This window comes from Ammospiza nelsoni, chromosome 1, assembly GCF_027579445.1.
Source record: "Ammospiza nelsoni isolate bAmmNel1 chromosome 1, bAmmNel1.pri, whole genome shotgun sequence".
Classification (NCBI taxonomy): Eukaryota; Metazoa; Chordata; class Aves; order Passeriformes; family Passerellidae; genus Ammospiza; species Ammospiza nelsoni.
The window spans coordinates 89,672,262-89,687,975 of record NC_080633.1 but is presented as its reverse complement, the minus strand read 5'-3'; the positions used below and the strand labels follow the sequence as shown (position 1 = coordinate 89,687,975).

Genomic DNA, 15,714 nt, shown 5'->3' with positions numbered 1-15,714 from the left:
GGTAGAACGGGCTGCAAGTCGGTGTTTAAGCGGAGGAAAAGCTTTTCAGAGAGGGAAGACCGCTTTTTTTCTAGCGCCATAGGAGCTAAACTGTGCTGTGGTAGGAAGCAGAGTTTGCGAACCCAGGACAACTTGTTAAATGGGTTTTGGAGTTGTGTGCCGAGTCGTTCCGTTGAATTTTCTTTTACATAAAAGGAAATGGAGGCCTCAAGAAAATTAGTGCTAGTTCCCTGGAGGTTGGAGCCTGCGCGAGCACGTATGCGTGCCTGCAAATGTGGATCTGCGAACACGGATTCACTGGAGCCAGTGGAGTCTGAGCTGCTGAGGGACTCAACGGGAATAATGCAGGGCGTTTCCTGGGCATAAAAGCCAGGATCAAAAGGGCAGATGTTAAAAAGACTTCCTTCAAGCGTCGGCTTACGTTGCTACATATGAACATCTTGCATTACGCTTGGAAAATCTTAATTTTTGGGTATGATGCTTGTGAATAATTAATCCTCCTTTGAAAAGTGGTGTTTAAGGCTGTGTATCTTTGCATGTGTTTTTATGTAAAGGGTATATTGTGGTTTATGGAGGAGTGAGCGAAAAAAGCTAATTTTCTTTTTTCTTTGTTTCTTCAGTTATCTAGTCAGAGTGAAGTCACAGCGCGAGTCGTTCAGAGACTGTGTGAAAAAAAGAAGAAGAATGTCCTTGCATATGGATACTCCTTACCGGATGAGAACAGTTCTCAATTCCCAGTCATGCCACTTTCCAAGATACACAGCTACCTACCCAATACTGCCACAGAAACTCTTTGCATCAGCGGCTTCTGGGAGACACTGTTGAGCCGCATAGGGGACGATGTGATGATGTATTTATTGGAACACTGTGCAGTCTTTATGCAGGTTCCCCCTAGTAATTGTTACCAAGTTTGTGGGCAACCCATTTATGAACTTATTTCACATAGTGTGAACTCATCCCTGGTATTTGTTAGACAAAGGTTCTCAAAGTATAAACGTACTAGCTTGCTTAAATATATGCGAAAAAGGCTTATGTTTCATAGAAATTATCTTTTAAAGTCATACAGACAAAGATGTGAAGTTAATGTCTCCAAAATGAGAAATGAAAGAAAGAGACGAAGCTTAGTGCCCACTGACCAGTGTTCTGCAAAAGCTGTTTCTAAAGCAAGCAAACAGATCAGAATGGTTACTGAAGACCAGGAAAAACAGTGTAGCTCCACTTCATGTGTTTCAGCCACAGCTCCATCTCTAAAAAGGAAGATTCATAGAGAGCAATCTGAAATTCCAGCCAAGAGGGCAAAAATAGGGGAGAAAGTGAGAGAGGAAAAGGCTTGTAGTCTTGTTCCTGATGTAAACCAAAGTAGTTCTGAGAGATCTGAAACTGAGTATGTAGCACCACGTTCTGAAAGCGTCATTAAAACCCCCCGCATTTCTGAAAGAAGTAACAGTGCTGTGTCTGGTCCTTCTTTAGTTCACACATCTCGTGGCAGGAGGAAGTTTGTGGCAGGCTCTCTTCTGCAGAGATTTCGGAGTAACAAACCTTTAGAGTCCAACACTGAACTGCAAACAGAATCCCGTAGGAAAAGAGTAGAGATTCGTACGTATGAATCTCAGTTGGCTTCAGGACAAAGCAAACCTGTGGAGGGTGCTTCAAAATGCAGAGAGCAGGAAAGTCCCCCACCTCATTTATCAAAGAAGTCACCAAATAGACTCCTGAGTTCTGCAGCATACATTGGGAGGAAGTCTCTTCTCTATTCTTGCAGGGGTTTCCAAGAATGTTTTCCTAAATCATTTGTATTGAATCGCTTGCAGGGCTCTGAGGCAGGTGGAAGACGGCTTATAGAAGCTATATTCTTAAACCAAAATCAGGCGGAGCAAAGGCATAACCAAAGTCTGCCAAAGTGCAAGCGGAGAAAGAAGACGTTGCCCAAACGCTACCGGCAGATGAGGGGTACATTTCAGGAGCTGCTAAACAACCATGGGAAATGTGCTTACTTAGCTCTCTTGAGAAAAAATTGCCCCGTTTGGATATCTGAAATCAGTATGAAAAATATCAAGCTGTTTTGTCAGGCAGCTTTGCCTGGGGAAGCAGAGGTTCAGAAACAAGCAGAACAGTTTGGGAAAGAGCCTGCTAAGTGTGTGACAAGCAGCCGATGTGAATCTGGTCGCACTGATGTGCCAGACAACTTGGGTGCTCCTCTGGCAGAATCTGTGCGCGGGGAGCTGCCACCAAGTGAGGAGCAAAACCCACGGGAGGCACGTGATTCAGCCCTCATGGAGCTCCTCAAGCAGCACAGCAGCCACTGGCAGGTGTACATGTTTGTGAGGGATTGCCTGGAGAAGGTCATTCCTAAAGAGCTTTGGGGTTCAAACCACAACAAGTGCCGGTTTCTAAAAAATGTCAAAGTGTTCATTTCCAGGGGGAGGTTTGCTAAGGTTTCGTTGCAGGAGTTGATGTGGAGGATGAGAGTGAATGACTGCATGTGGCTTCGTCTAGGCAAAGGTACTTCTTATGTTACAGAACTAGGTGGTGGGGCTGTCAGATGATTGGTGTTTATGGTTAAGGATATTGAATCTGGACTCAAATTGCTGAGTTCATTGGTAATAACCATAGGTGAGAGAGCAAACTGTGCTAGTGTTTGTAACTGGTGGTGGAAGGACACTTGAGCTTGTTGTCCTTTCAAAACTTGTTTGCATTCGTGCTGTTTGTATTTAATAGAATGATGTTTTCATAAACATGAATTCAGAACCTGGGCTAAACAAAAACCAAAACTCTTTCTGTCCACTCCTACTATCCAAATTGCAGTAACTCAGAAAATTCGTTGAAGTGTGACCTAAGGAGAGGAATAAACACTTATCTGTTTGTTACTGTAGGAGTTCAGAAAATTAAAAGCAAATCTAGACACTTGCAGTGGCATGAGTTCCTCTGCTATGGGAGTGAAAAAAACCCAGGGTTTTTTACTCCCTCACCTCAACCCTGTGAGAAAGATGTGAGACCTATTCAGTACAGGGATTGCCTATTACAGAATCACAGAATGGTTTGAATTTGAAGTGACTTTAAAGATCTAGTTCCAACCTCCCTGCCACGCTCAGGAACACCTTCCACTAGACCAGGTTGTTCAGAACCCCATTCAGCCTCTCCTTGAATCTTCCAGGGCTGGAAGACCTGGGCAATCTGTTCCAGCTGCCTTCCCACCCTCACAGTAAAAGATTTCTTCTTAACATGTAATCTAAACCTACTTTTTTTCAGTTTGAAACCTTTCCCCCGTGTCCTGTCATTACATGTCCATGTGAAAAGGGCTGTCATCATCTATCACCTTTTCTAGATCGCTTCTCTAGGATCAAGAGAGTCTTACTGAGCACAGCTTCAGCCTGACTAACTGGTGGTGCAGAAGTCCCCAGGCTAAGCGGTCCCTGGCTAAAAAGCTCTCATGAGGGCAACAGCTGATTGCTCCAGATTGTGTATGAATCCATTTCTCTTTAATCCTCTTTTCAAATGACAGGTGAATCTTCCTTTCCTTGAGCTTGTTCTTCAGAATCTATCCCAGGATTTAAATCTAGGCTGAAGCCATTGTTCTGGGGTTGATTGCTGCAGGATCTAGTTTTTAAATTTTCTAGTTTTTAATTTTTCATATTTTAATTTTTCTGTGCTTCTGTTCTTCATCTATTGCAATATGGATTGCACTCCCTTAACTGGTATGCTTACAGTGTTTATTCTTACCTGGTATTGTACTTGGATCCTACAGTAATATGAGCTGAAAATGGTATTCTTTTGTTAAAAAGTGCAATAAGTTTTGAGGCTGTTACAGGTTCTTTCAAGTGTTGGAGGAAGATCAAAAGTCTGATGTTTGAGAACTGATGTCAAAAGTAAGGGAGGTTGCACTACATAAGAAATTCTTAATTCTAGGAAAAAGTATTTCTTTATTCAGATACTGTGGTTCAAAAGCACACTTTCCAAAATGCTCAGGAGTTAAATATTTTAAAAGGCTTTATTGTGAATATGTGTGTGATTCATGGTAATTTGGAACATCCGATCTTTGAAAAATTATTTAGACATAATTACAGATATATGTGGCCTTAAATTCAGCATTAGTTAGGAGTGCTATAGGTTCATAATTGTCTCATCTAAATGTTGGAAGTACTGATAGACTTCAGGTGATTTGTATTTTTTCTTTATTTTTCTTTGACTGTGACAGTAAGTTTTATATGGGTGTCTGAAATAAAGCCTAACCCTATAAAATCCTATAATTAGTTAATTTTCATGTAATTGGGAAATCTGAATATCATTCTTATCCCCAAATCACCCCAGTTTACTTTTGTTAATTTTTATAGTGTGCTTATGTTAGTTTCAGTCTTTTGTTTCCTTTTATTTTAAGTTTTATATTGTAGTAGACTTGTTTCTTTTCGTTTTACCTCTCCTTTCACAATAATCTTGCCTTTGTGCAATTGATGTTGGAGTAAGAAAGTCTTTGGGCTACAGTGGCATGTATTTGTATCCTCTATGTCAGTTTGTCACTGCAGATTAGTTCCTGTGTTTATCCTTTAAGCTTGGGTCAGTTGCATTATTTAATGCCCTGAAAATTTGGAGCGTCACCTCTGTAATTGTTTGTACTTACCTTTTTTCTTTCTCATGACCTCAAGCTAGGGCAAGAATGTTATCCAAGTTGTTTGTGTGTTCTGTTTCTTTGCTCATGCTAAGAGTTGATAGTTACTATAACTACCTTTGAATTATTTATTGAAGGTGATCACTTTGTTCCTGCCGATGAACATTGTTTCCGTGAAGAACTTTTGGCCAAATTCCTGTTCTGGCTGATGGGTACCTATGTTGTTGAGTTGCTCAGATCATTTTTCTATATCACCGAGACCATGTTCCAGAAAAACATGCTCTTCTACTACCGAAAGTTTGTCTGGGGCAAGTTACAGAACATTGGAATTAGGTAACACTAGAAAACTAATTAACCTTTAATGGATATGGATAGAAATCATGTGTTTTGTTGTGTAAAGGTGAATTCTGCTTTAATTTATTGTCTATTTATCTTCATTTTATTTGCTTCATTTCTCAGAGGAAAATTCAACCTGTGATTGTGGCATGCACAGTTAGTAATTTCAGAAATATTTTGTGTGAGAAAACTAATGCAAATTGAGACTTCTTTATTAGAAATCTTTGCAATACTAAAATCCAGTATGAAGAGGATTTTATAATAAGTTCAGTTTTTATACCTTTTAATAATGAGTAAAGCTTAGTGATAGAATTCCAAAGTAACCTTTTAAATGAGAGGTCATTTAAAAAATAGTCAATTTCCTTCAACTACTTTAATTTAGAAAAAGAAAAAACAAGGCTCTGCTGAAATGCTGTAATACTCTATTCATAAAAATCAGAGAATAGCCTAGTGGGTTTAGGGTTTGTTTTTTTCCAAAGTTTAAGGGTTTCAGAAGCTCCAGCTCATTTTTTAGTATGGGATTCCATGGTGGTTTTTTGGTCTTAAAAATGCATGCATTTAAGTTAGAGCATTATTTAAGACAAAATTTTAAACAATTAAATGAGAAAATAGAAAAGGCAATTTTAATGAACAGTGTTGTGCATCGATCTCCTTAGTTCACATCTTTCAGGTTTTCATTATAAATTGCTGGTATCTGAGAGAGCTCTGGAGCTGTGAAAAATTAGCATAATGTCTTGTGTTTTAGTGGCTGTTTTGTAATATTGAACCTTTTGCTTTTGCCCTGATTTTTTGGTCCACAGTGTTATATGTGTGATTTTTCCCCTCCTGCCCCATCACTCCCTGATTTCAGCATTGATATCTCAGTGCCACTCTTTGCATTTGTGTTTGCAGTTAATGGGGTCTCAGTCTTGTTTGCAGTTGTAGCACAGAAAATGCACTTTGAATCGTAGTAGAATGTAATTTTCAGTCCCCCACATTCTGTCATGTCTTCCAACTAACAGCTGTAGTGTTGCAATTAGTGTTTTATGGAGTTTCACTGTACTTAAAGACTATTTTTTGGCACAAAACATGATCAAGTACTGACTTTCACATAGTAGAGATACAATGAAAAATAACAGAAGTAGTAAATAATGGATTTTTTGTGAGGTTTGTGGTTAAAAGCAAACAACTCGGGATTTAGCTCTTTTGTTTGTGTTCCCAGCTTCCTAGAAAAACTCAATGTGTAAGGTGCTTTGAACTCAGAAGACCTTAATCTAGGGTCTTGTTTCTTCTGATTTCCTCCTCACATATTTCCTTACCATGCAGGAAGCCCCTTCTCACCATTTCCTTGGAAAGTCTCTAAAGTGCAGGTTGTTGGAAGCTGGAGAAGAATCCAAGGAAATGCTGCTGCGTGCTTGCCAAAGGCGTGTCCTAAGAACAGGATGTTTGCTTCTGGCTACAGGAATCATAGTTTATGAGGACTTTAGTCCCATTCCAACGGCTGCAGTTAAGCTTCACTGACAGGGCTTTCAGCACTGCTCTTTCATGTGTGATTGTTACATGAGGTCTGCCACGAGTCCGCTTCCCGCATTCATAGAGGTGGCCAGCTGCCAATTTCACATAGGAGGAAAGAAATTGGAATAGGTCTTTGGAGATACTGGGATACAGGGTGTTTAGGACAGCCTTGGCCATTTTGAGGCTGTTCAGACACTGCCTGCTCTTAACCAGCCTGGCACTGCTGGTGAAGTCGTGCCAAAGGCTGTTGAGCTGCTTCCATCCTCTCTGGAGGAGGAGTGTCTGGTGACTTCATTTGCTGCCTTAATGGATGTTCTGTGGTTATTCTGGTTCTCTTCAGCTGGAGCTGCTCAAATCAGTTGCTCTGAGCTAGTTTGCAGGAAGGCACTGGTAGCCACTGATTCCTGTTGAGTTCTTCTGTATCCTCCTTTGGAGGAAGAGAATGGATGGAACAGGCTGGACTGGGGGGGCCTGGACCTTACATGTGAGCTTACCTTTGCATTGACTGCATTGTCATTAGGGAGTAAATCCTCATATTGAAGGACTGTCCTTTTGAGTAGAAGATCCTGGACAGAATCCCACTCAAGGATATGGAGCAGGGCTCTGAGAGGGGCCCTGGGTCTGTATATTAGCCTTGCTGTATTGGTGGAGATCAGTGTGTGCTGTCATTGTGAATGGACAGCTTTCTATTAATTTTTGAAGCTATACCAAACTTCGGTCCCCAAATTAAAAGCAGGATTTGCCAAGAAAAAAATCAGTATTTTGTGATACAGTTGCTTCAAGTTAGATAGCCTGCAGAATGTAAAGTTGTGTGTTAAAATAATGAGCACAGTGTTGTGGTGAGAACATCTGTTTTTCTAAAGCTCATGCTGTCCCTGCCCTTGTCACACACAGTGGCTGCAGAGGATTAAAACCTGCAGAAAGTCTGAATTTTCCCTATCAGATTGAGGTGAGATCTCAAAAGACAACAGGACTATCTACTCAAGTTCCTTCAAGTTTCAGTGCTTAACAGCATTGTGAGTGCCAGTGAGAGCAGCATGCTGCAGTGGCTGCTACATGAGCACACATTCAAAATCATCAGCACTGCTCTAAGTGCCACAAAATAAACAATGAATGTTGCTGCAGGCAAAAAGACATCTCCAGCTGGCCAGAGGGAGTAATGAAGATTTGCCAATATCTGGCCTTTGTCTTCACTTTCAAAGGAAGCCATATTTTTTAGTATAGTGATAGAGGTTAGTTGGGGCTTTTTTCTTTCCAGTCTTGAGTGTGAGGTGTAAAGGGAGGGAGGGAAATCTGATCATTAAGTTTTGTCTGTTGAATTGGAGTGACTTGTTTTATCCTGGTTATCCATTTAATAGTATAGTAGATGTTGTGTTCAGCAAAGAATGTAATTTTATAAAGAGTAGTGATCCCTCACTGTGGAAAAGCAATCATTTCTACTTTCCTTTGGGCAGCATCTATACCAGGAATTTAATTTGAAAATTTGAATATTAATCCTCAAAGCTCTCTTTTCAGTAGCTCAACTCAGCGGCCCTGCATGCCACTATACCTTCTGGGTGTCATGCTCTGTATCCCTCAGATGCTGAGAGTCCCAGGCAGACAGATCATGAGCTTCTATTTGACTTGCATAGGCATACAAAAGAAGTATTTGTGTACCTCCCTTACCTGCATTCTTGGCTTCTCAGGTGTCTCCTAGAGCATCTTTACAAGGTTTCCACCATTCACCCACTCCCTTTTGTAATAGTATGGCCTCCTTTTGCTAAAGCAGCCTGTTGGATTGTATGGGATGTAAAAAGTCTTCATGCAAATTTAAATTGATGTCCAGTCTTTTGTGAGGACTTGAATTGCCTCCCTTACTTCCCAGGGTAATATCATAGCCATTAGTCTGTATGGCACATTTTGTCCATCTGAACAATACCAGCAGTGCAGGAGATTTATCCAGGTCTTTTATTTTGCAGGTAGGGTACTTTAACTCTGCATCTTAAGTAAAAACAAGGGTTTTTACTCCACCACTATTTTCCTGATTCATTGTATGGAAAAGTATTGAGTTTAGTTTTTTCATGGAACTATGAATCCTGAGTGGGGGAATCTGAGAGGAAAACATATTTCCCATTAAGGTGAACTTGGGAAGTCCAGAACCTGTGACTCAGGTGCCTTTGGTTCTTCATTATTTTCTGCTCTTTGTTTCAACTGGCTCATCAGAGTCCTGGATACCTAAAGCCCTTGTGTTGTCAATGTATCCCAGCACCTAATAAGTGGTAGATCCCCTAACTTTTAGGAGTAGAACAGCCATTACAGTTTGTATGTTCTTTCCAGGAGCTGTCTTAGAGTAGTTTTCAGAAGGTTCTTTTCAAATCTGTTAATGCCTTTCCAACTTCCCATTTCTTGTATAAAACATATTTCAGAATGTTCATATGTACTCCTCGAGTCTGTGCTTAAATTTTAATTTGTGTTAATAAGGGTTTTTATTTGCATTAAGCAGAAATATATGGTTTCTTTTTGTATTACATTGTCATTAAGATGCTGTGATATTGTTTTGAAATTCAGAATTTCATGTCACTTTCTGTAGAGGTTGATATTTGTATTATCTTAGAAAAATATTTGGCCTTAGTTATCCTAAAGACATTAAATGTTTTAGTTTTCTGCCTTTCCTATTGCTTACACTAAGTGTATATTTGTATTTTAGAAACCATTTTGTCAAAGTCCAGCTACGGCCTCTGTCTTCAGAGGAGATTGAAACTCTCCGTCAAAAAAAATTCATTCCTATGGCATCAAAGCTCCGGTTTATTCCAAAACCAAATGGGTTGAGACCCATAGTGAAAGTGAGCGGTGTTGTCAAACCACAAGCACTCAGCAAGGAAAGCAGAGAAAAGAAGGTTTTTATTTACTTAATTGTTTTATATGCATTTGATGTAGGTAACTGATAAATGGAGTAAGGATTTTTGTTACCTAAAACTAGGTTTAACATGGTGGACTGTAGCATTCTGATCAAAATGGCTGAATGGGTCTGTGGGAGCCTAGCTTCTCCCTTTCCAATGCTTAATTACCACAAGCCTCCGGTTCCAGGATCACAAACTTCTGTTTCCAAAGCTGCCTTAAGCAAATGAGCCCAATAGAATAACATGGCTTGTAAAGTAATCCTGTTTTTTTGATACGGGTGAGTCTGGCCTGTTAGGATTTGCCTTAATACTGATGGTGCATGTTGATTTGTGAAGTTGCCTGTGGTGCCAGTGAACAGTGGTGAGCTGGGTGTGTTACGGAAGAGGGTTTAAGGAAGGGCAGGGAAGCTGGAACAAGCACAATAGAGAGCTGGGAAGGAAGCTGAGAGTAAATGCAGTGTGGGAACAGACAGAACACAGAATAATCTCAGTGCACAGAATAATCTGTTTGACAGGGTAGTTAGCCAGAAGGAATAGTTGACAGCCCAGTTTCACTGTCTTGCCCAGCTGAATTAATTGCTTTTCCTTAAGGCTGAGTCTCGTTCCCAAGATTGAATGTTTCCCAAATGGGTGAGGTGTCAACAGCTTAGCACTGACTGTTCAGACCATGTGATCCCAAACCAGGTGAAAAGAGCATCAGCTAAAAGCTGTTCTGAGCTGTGGAGTGTTATTTCACATAATATTGCGCATTATGGTGTTTACAGAGCTAATCAAACTGCATGGCTTCAGTGCTGCTCTGATGTACTTGACTATCCCCACAGCTAAGTCTTTGCTCAATTACTTGAATAAAGTACCTTGAGAGGCCCAGCTGATGGTGCAGCTGGAGTTAGCATAAAATCTCAGAGCACAACTTCTCTTTGCTGTTCTTTGTTGCTGTCATTATCTCCAGCAGAGAGAATTAATGATATTTAAGAAGTTATTTTCAGATCAGTAGTGGATTTGTTTGCTGGCATTAATCTATTTATCACTGTATCTATTACACCTTGATTTCCAAGAGTCAAGTATAGGAGCAAAAACATTTTCCATAGGATTTAACTGTACCAAAAGAAAAGCCTCTGAGACTGTTTTGTCACTTTGAAGTAGTTACTGCAGTGATAGTCAGGCTTTCTGAAAAAAGTTGAACAAAATAATATAGTAAATACATCAATTTAATCTCAAACTTCATTTAAATTTGTAATCTTTGTATTGCAAAGAATTTAATGTGTTTCAGCATAATTTAAGGTGATTCTCTTTGATCTCTGTAGATGAATCACTACAACACTCAACTAAAAAATCTGTTTAGTGTGTTGAATTATGAACGGACAATAAACACCAGTTTTATAGGCTCTTCAGTGTTTGGGAAAGATGATATCTACAAGATATGGAAGCAATTTGTTACAAAGATTCTTGAATCTGGAGGTGAAATTCCTCATTTCTACTGTGTAAAGGTATGTATTTTTAGTTACATATTCAAACTAGCTTTTCAAAGCTAGCTTGTGCAGATACTTTTATAGCTATATTAGCTGTAATACGACTGCATAATTATTTTTTTCTAAATAAAATTTTGTGCATACTTTCCAGACTCTGGTTAGTTTTTCAATGGGGGTGGTTGATTGTTTTTTGTGGGTGGGTGACCCTGCAGTAGAGCTTCCTTTGCTTGCGTGTTTTTCTGTCCATCTTTCTGTCATGCAGGAGCTCCTGCTGCTATGCATGCACTGAATTTTTTGCAGTAACATTTAGCTGGGTATAAAAGTGGGAGACAGATAGATAGAAGCTCAGATAGCCTTTTGAGCCATATGAAAAGTGGAAAAAAATGTTTGATGTGCTTTTGAATAAATTCAATGTCTCTTAAAAATTGTTTCTTCTATCTCACTATCATTAGTTTCTGTTGAAAATGAACACATGACTTCTGGTTGGTGTCTTTCCAAGAAGTTTCCTCTCCCACTTTGAAAAAAAATCAATGCTTGTGGTAGCCCATTTTTAAAGGAGTTTGTTCTTCATCTTCACACTTCTGTCAGTTCTGTCTAGCAGGCAACATTTTGTGTTTGATTTCAATTCATAGCTTTAAATTAGGGCAGTGTATACAGAAATATGTAAATTAGACAGGTTTGTATGTGTTGCAGGGGGGCTGTGTTCTCGTCTCTCATATGTCGCTTGTCATCCTGCCCTGAAAGAACTTTCATAATTTTGCCTTGTTATCAAGTCAAGGACTTGACCCTTTCTAGCCAAAGGGTCAAGTCCTTGACATAACCTGTTTTATAATAATCCTAAAATTGTTGCTTCTACAGAAAGTTTTCTCAGTTTACTCCTGAAACTTCAACAGAAAGTTTCTCCGAGTTTACTAGGACAAGTAAAAGCAGAGCTAGGTTTCCAATATGAAAAGGAAACAAAAGGAAAGGAAGGGAAAGGTAAAATATGTAGGTTTGTAGCTTTCCAGAAGTCTAAAATGCCATCTCCATGGCCATATGGTGAGGCAAGTTTCTTAAAATATTGAAACATAAAAATACTAGTTATTAACTTAAATGATTAGAGGTTAGTGTTAGAATTAAGGTTGCATGTGGTATAATCTTGTGTTAATAAGAAGAATTATGTTAAAACTGATGATTTGGATATTCCTTTCTAAGGGAATACTTGATGAATGGGGAAAGGTCTTTCAGATAAGCAGTGAGGTTTTTTTTGTCAGGAATTTGGCCTGAATGGTGCAATAATTTTACTCCTATGTGATCTGTCCTTCTGCCTTTCTGGCATACTACAACGATAGAATGTTACCAGAATGTTTAAAGCAATATTGCTGAATATGTGGTGGAAGATATTTCTTGTGTTTCAGGCTGATGTGTCCAGGGCTTATGATAGCATTCCTCACAACAAACTGGTGGAAGTGATTTCGCGGGTCCTGAGGCCTGAGAAGAGAACCGTGTACTGCATACGGCGCTACGCTGTCATTATGATTACCCCAAGTGGAAGAGCCAAGAGGCTCTATAAGAGACATGTATGACTTCCTGATTTCTTCTCTTTGCTGTTATAAGAATATTTTGGTCCAAGGAAAGTTTTGCCTTCATAGCTTTTTTTTGCCACCCTTTGAAGTGGTTAAGTACTTAATAAACATTTTTTAATGCTGTCAGATATTTTCCAGGGGTAGAAAAAGCTTGTTTTTATTCCATACCTTTTAAAGTTTTTACTCACTCTTAGTAAAAATAAAGATAAATGTGTTGTGGAAATAGAGATTTGTGGGTGAGACATTTCATTTTAATGGTAGAAGAATTGTTGGATTAAAATAATGTAATAAGGCTCGTTCTTTGATCTTCACTGAACAGTAAAGTCAGTTACTGAACATTTTATTGCTTTTATCATTTGTTTCTTTACAATTTAAACAATTACACAGGTTTCTACTTTCAAGGACTTTATGCCAGACATGAAGCAGTTTGTGTCCCAGCTTCAGGAGAATGCCTCATTGCGAAATGCAATAGTAGTTGAACAGGTAAGTATTGTGAGGCTTCTTTTCAACTGAAAAAGAAAGCGGCAGAAGAATTAGAGGAAGATTGGGATTTTTACTTGTATGTATATATTATGTGGTGCCATTACTTCTCATCTAGTTAACCAGCACCTTCTTTCTTCTGTAGAAAGACTTTTGTCATCTCTGATGTTTGTAACAGGCTCTGAGTGTTCAGCGGGAGGAGTGCACCAGAAATCTGACTAAAAGTCCTTCTTGACTTTTCTCAGATTTTCTCATTATTTTATCAAACTTTTATTTTAACCAGTGTTTTCTTTTTCCTTTCCTAATTTCATTGTTTCTTGCAACAGTCCTCAAGTGAGAAATTAATTATTTATAAAAGCGGGTATCAACACTTCCTATCTCCAAAACGTAGGGAAGTAAGAATGAATAAAATTAATTATAAGCCAGATAGCTAAGGATGTGATATCTTGACTTGCAAACTGCACAACTTTTTGTCTGTTGTTTGTTTTAAGATCTTATTTTGTGCCTAATTAAAAATTTAAAAAACTTATTTTAAGCATTATCTGTCAAGGTGGATGAGAATGAACTCTTCTTTGGGGAGAGTTAAGTACAAAGCAAACAAGATCAACTCTTCCAAGTTTTTGTTTAAAGAGATTTCTTGCTTTTGGTGAATTAACATATGGTTAAAAATTACACGTATTTTAACTTTACTCCAGCTGATGCTTTGTTGCAAGAAGCAAGCATCCTTCTGTTTTCATTCTTGTGATAGAAGTGTTTGTTCTCAAGACATAGAAGTAGGTGATAGGCTCAGACAGTTTGTCATCATGCATTTCCTTGCTTGTAATCATGGTGTTCCATAATAACAACCTACAAGATTTCCTGAGCATCCAATGAGCAGACAGGTATGTTCTTTCAGGCTAGTAATTCCTCTTCAAATTTTTCTTCTCTAAACCTGGCAGTGGAAAATGACAAGATTGGCAAAAGGCGATTTCTAACATACACATGAAATGATCTTGTGTATCTGTGGAACATAGGAGTAGAATATATGGTGTGGCTGGTGTACAATTCCAGGATCCTACAAAAATAAAGTCTAATGAGTACCTGGATGAAAAGGGAAACTAGTGGATTGCTGATGTATAAGTACATTTTATCTTTTTCAAACTGATTTAGAGAATTAGACTAGATATTGCATGAGCAGCAGTGTTCTATTTAAAAATATTTTCTGTTTGAAAACAATTTGTGTGCCATTATCTTAAAAGAACAATGTATCTTGAGAAAAGTGTCATGTCAGGCTGGGTGTCTGTACCACTGGTACATCACCTTATCTTTTCAATGCAAGTAACCATGATCTTGCATGGTCTATCAAAGGCTGGGTGCTTTTGTCTGCTGTCTAATCTATGCAAGTAGTAAGTAATTTTAATTTGAATTAAGTCATTGTTAAGGGTATTTAAATTGTTGTAAATGAATTTCTTATCTTATAATTTTTAACAAAATGTTCCATAAATATTGGGTGGACAGCAATGCATGGAAGTCTTTGTAATGCATGAAGAAGTGTGTGTTTTGCAGCAGAATGGGCAAGTGAGTGTGTCAAGACTTTGGGAATCATAAAGATTGTGACATACAGAATTGTCCTACAGGATAGAAAGTGGCCAAAAGAGCAGGGTGTTGTACCTTGTAATAATACAATATATTATGCCAGCACTTTAAAAAGTGGGTTTAGCTGTTATATTTGATTTCTGCTAACACAAAACAAAAAAAAAAAAACAACATCCAACAAAAATTAACTTGTTGGATGTGAGCAACGTTTTAGTATGTATATTCAGATCTAGGGTTTTGGGTTTGTCTTTTCACTTACATAGGGGTTTGAGCTGCTACAGTCTACTTTTTTAAAGCTTTCTATGTATCTTCAAAGTTACAGTGTATTTTTCATTTCAAATCTTGTTTTGTTTTGTCATATTTCTAGAGCTTAACTTTTTATGAGACAAGTTCCAGCCTGTTTAATTTTTTCCTTCAAATGATACATAACAGCATTCTGGAGATAAGGAACAGGTAAAAAAGAAATTTGTTATTCTATTATAGTATGCTTTGTTTGTTTATTTCTTGTTAATTGATAATTGATTTCGGGGACTTTTGAATAGCTGTCTTTTAAAGATTTTTTAATTTTGTGTTAGTGAAAAATTGTGTATCAGTTTAAGCTCCAAAAAAGCATGAAGAGTTTGGAGTCAGCTTTATATTTAGTAAAATTTCTCTTCCCTACCTGGGTGATGTTAATTATTTACAATGCATTATTCCATAGAATGGGGAATAACCTTCATAACTTATATTATTCAATAGCATATGCAATAACCTTCATTTAAAACTGCAAGTGTAATTCAAAAGGAATATACTTTAAAATAGTGGGATCCATAGTGGTGAGCAAAAGCAAGAGTAACATCCAAGCAATCATGCAAAAGCCTTGTTAGTCATTTCCCTGAAGTGCAATGGTTTTGCTCTTTGACAAGTTGCAATAAAAATAAAAGGCAGTAGCAATAGGAATTTAAATTATTAGCAACTCCAAAATTAAGAATCACATATTTAAGAAAGTAGTAATGCAGATTTCTTCTTGTGTTGGTAGAGATACTGTCTTGGTACTTATATTTTGCCTCCAGGTGGCAAATGTGTACCATGCCTAAAAAAGGAAGTACTTACATGATCATTATTTGTAAATTCAGGGTGATTTATGTTAGAGTGAATAGCTTCTAACTCTGGAAAAAATACCTTTGTTTTAGCACACTTATTTTAGAATCTCACAGGATTGAGGGAGAGTGAGAAATGCTCTCAAAGAGTCACATAGAAGCATGTTTATATTTTTCTAGCATTGATGTTTACACTCCCTTTGGCAGGATTGTAAGAATGCTCTTGTGGCATAC

General features: G+C 38.2%; 1 protein-coding gene across 2 annotated transcripts in view; it reads left to right on the top strand.

Moving 5' to 3' along the window:
• TERT (telomerase reverse transcriptase) overlaps positions 1-15,714 on the top strand; it is a 38,950-nt gene that overhangs the window by 10,598 nt on the left and 12,638 nt on the right. For both annotated transcript variants that reach the window (XM_059489131.1, XM_059489124.1), the window contains exons 2-8: positions 621-2,502; positions 4,741-4,936; positions 9,120-9,309; positions 10,617-10,799; positions 12,179-12,340; positions 12,734-12,829; positions 14,769-14,854. In XM_059489131.1, the coding sequence (XP_059345114.1) occupies positions 741-2,502; positions 4,741-4,936; positions 9,120-9,309; positions 10,617-10,799; positions 12,179-12,340; positions 12,734-12,829; positions 14,769-14,854 (2,675 nt within the window). In that variant the 5' untranslated portion in view covers positions 621-740. The remainder of the gene's footprint in view (positions 1-620; positions 2,503-4,740; positions 4,937-9,119; positions 9,310-10,616; positions 10,800-12,178; positions 12,341-12,733; positions 12,830-14,768; positions 14,855-15,714) is intronic.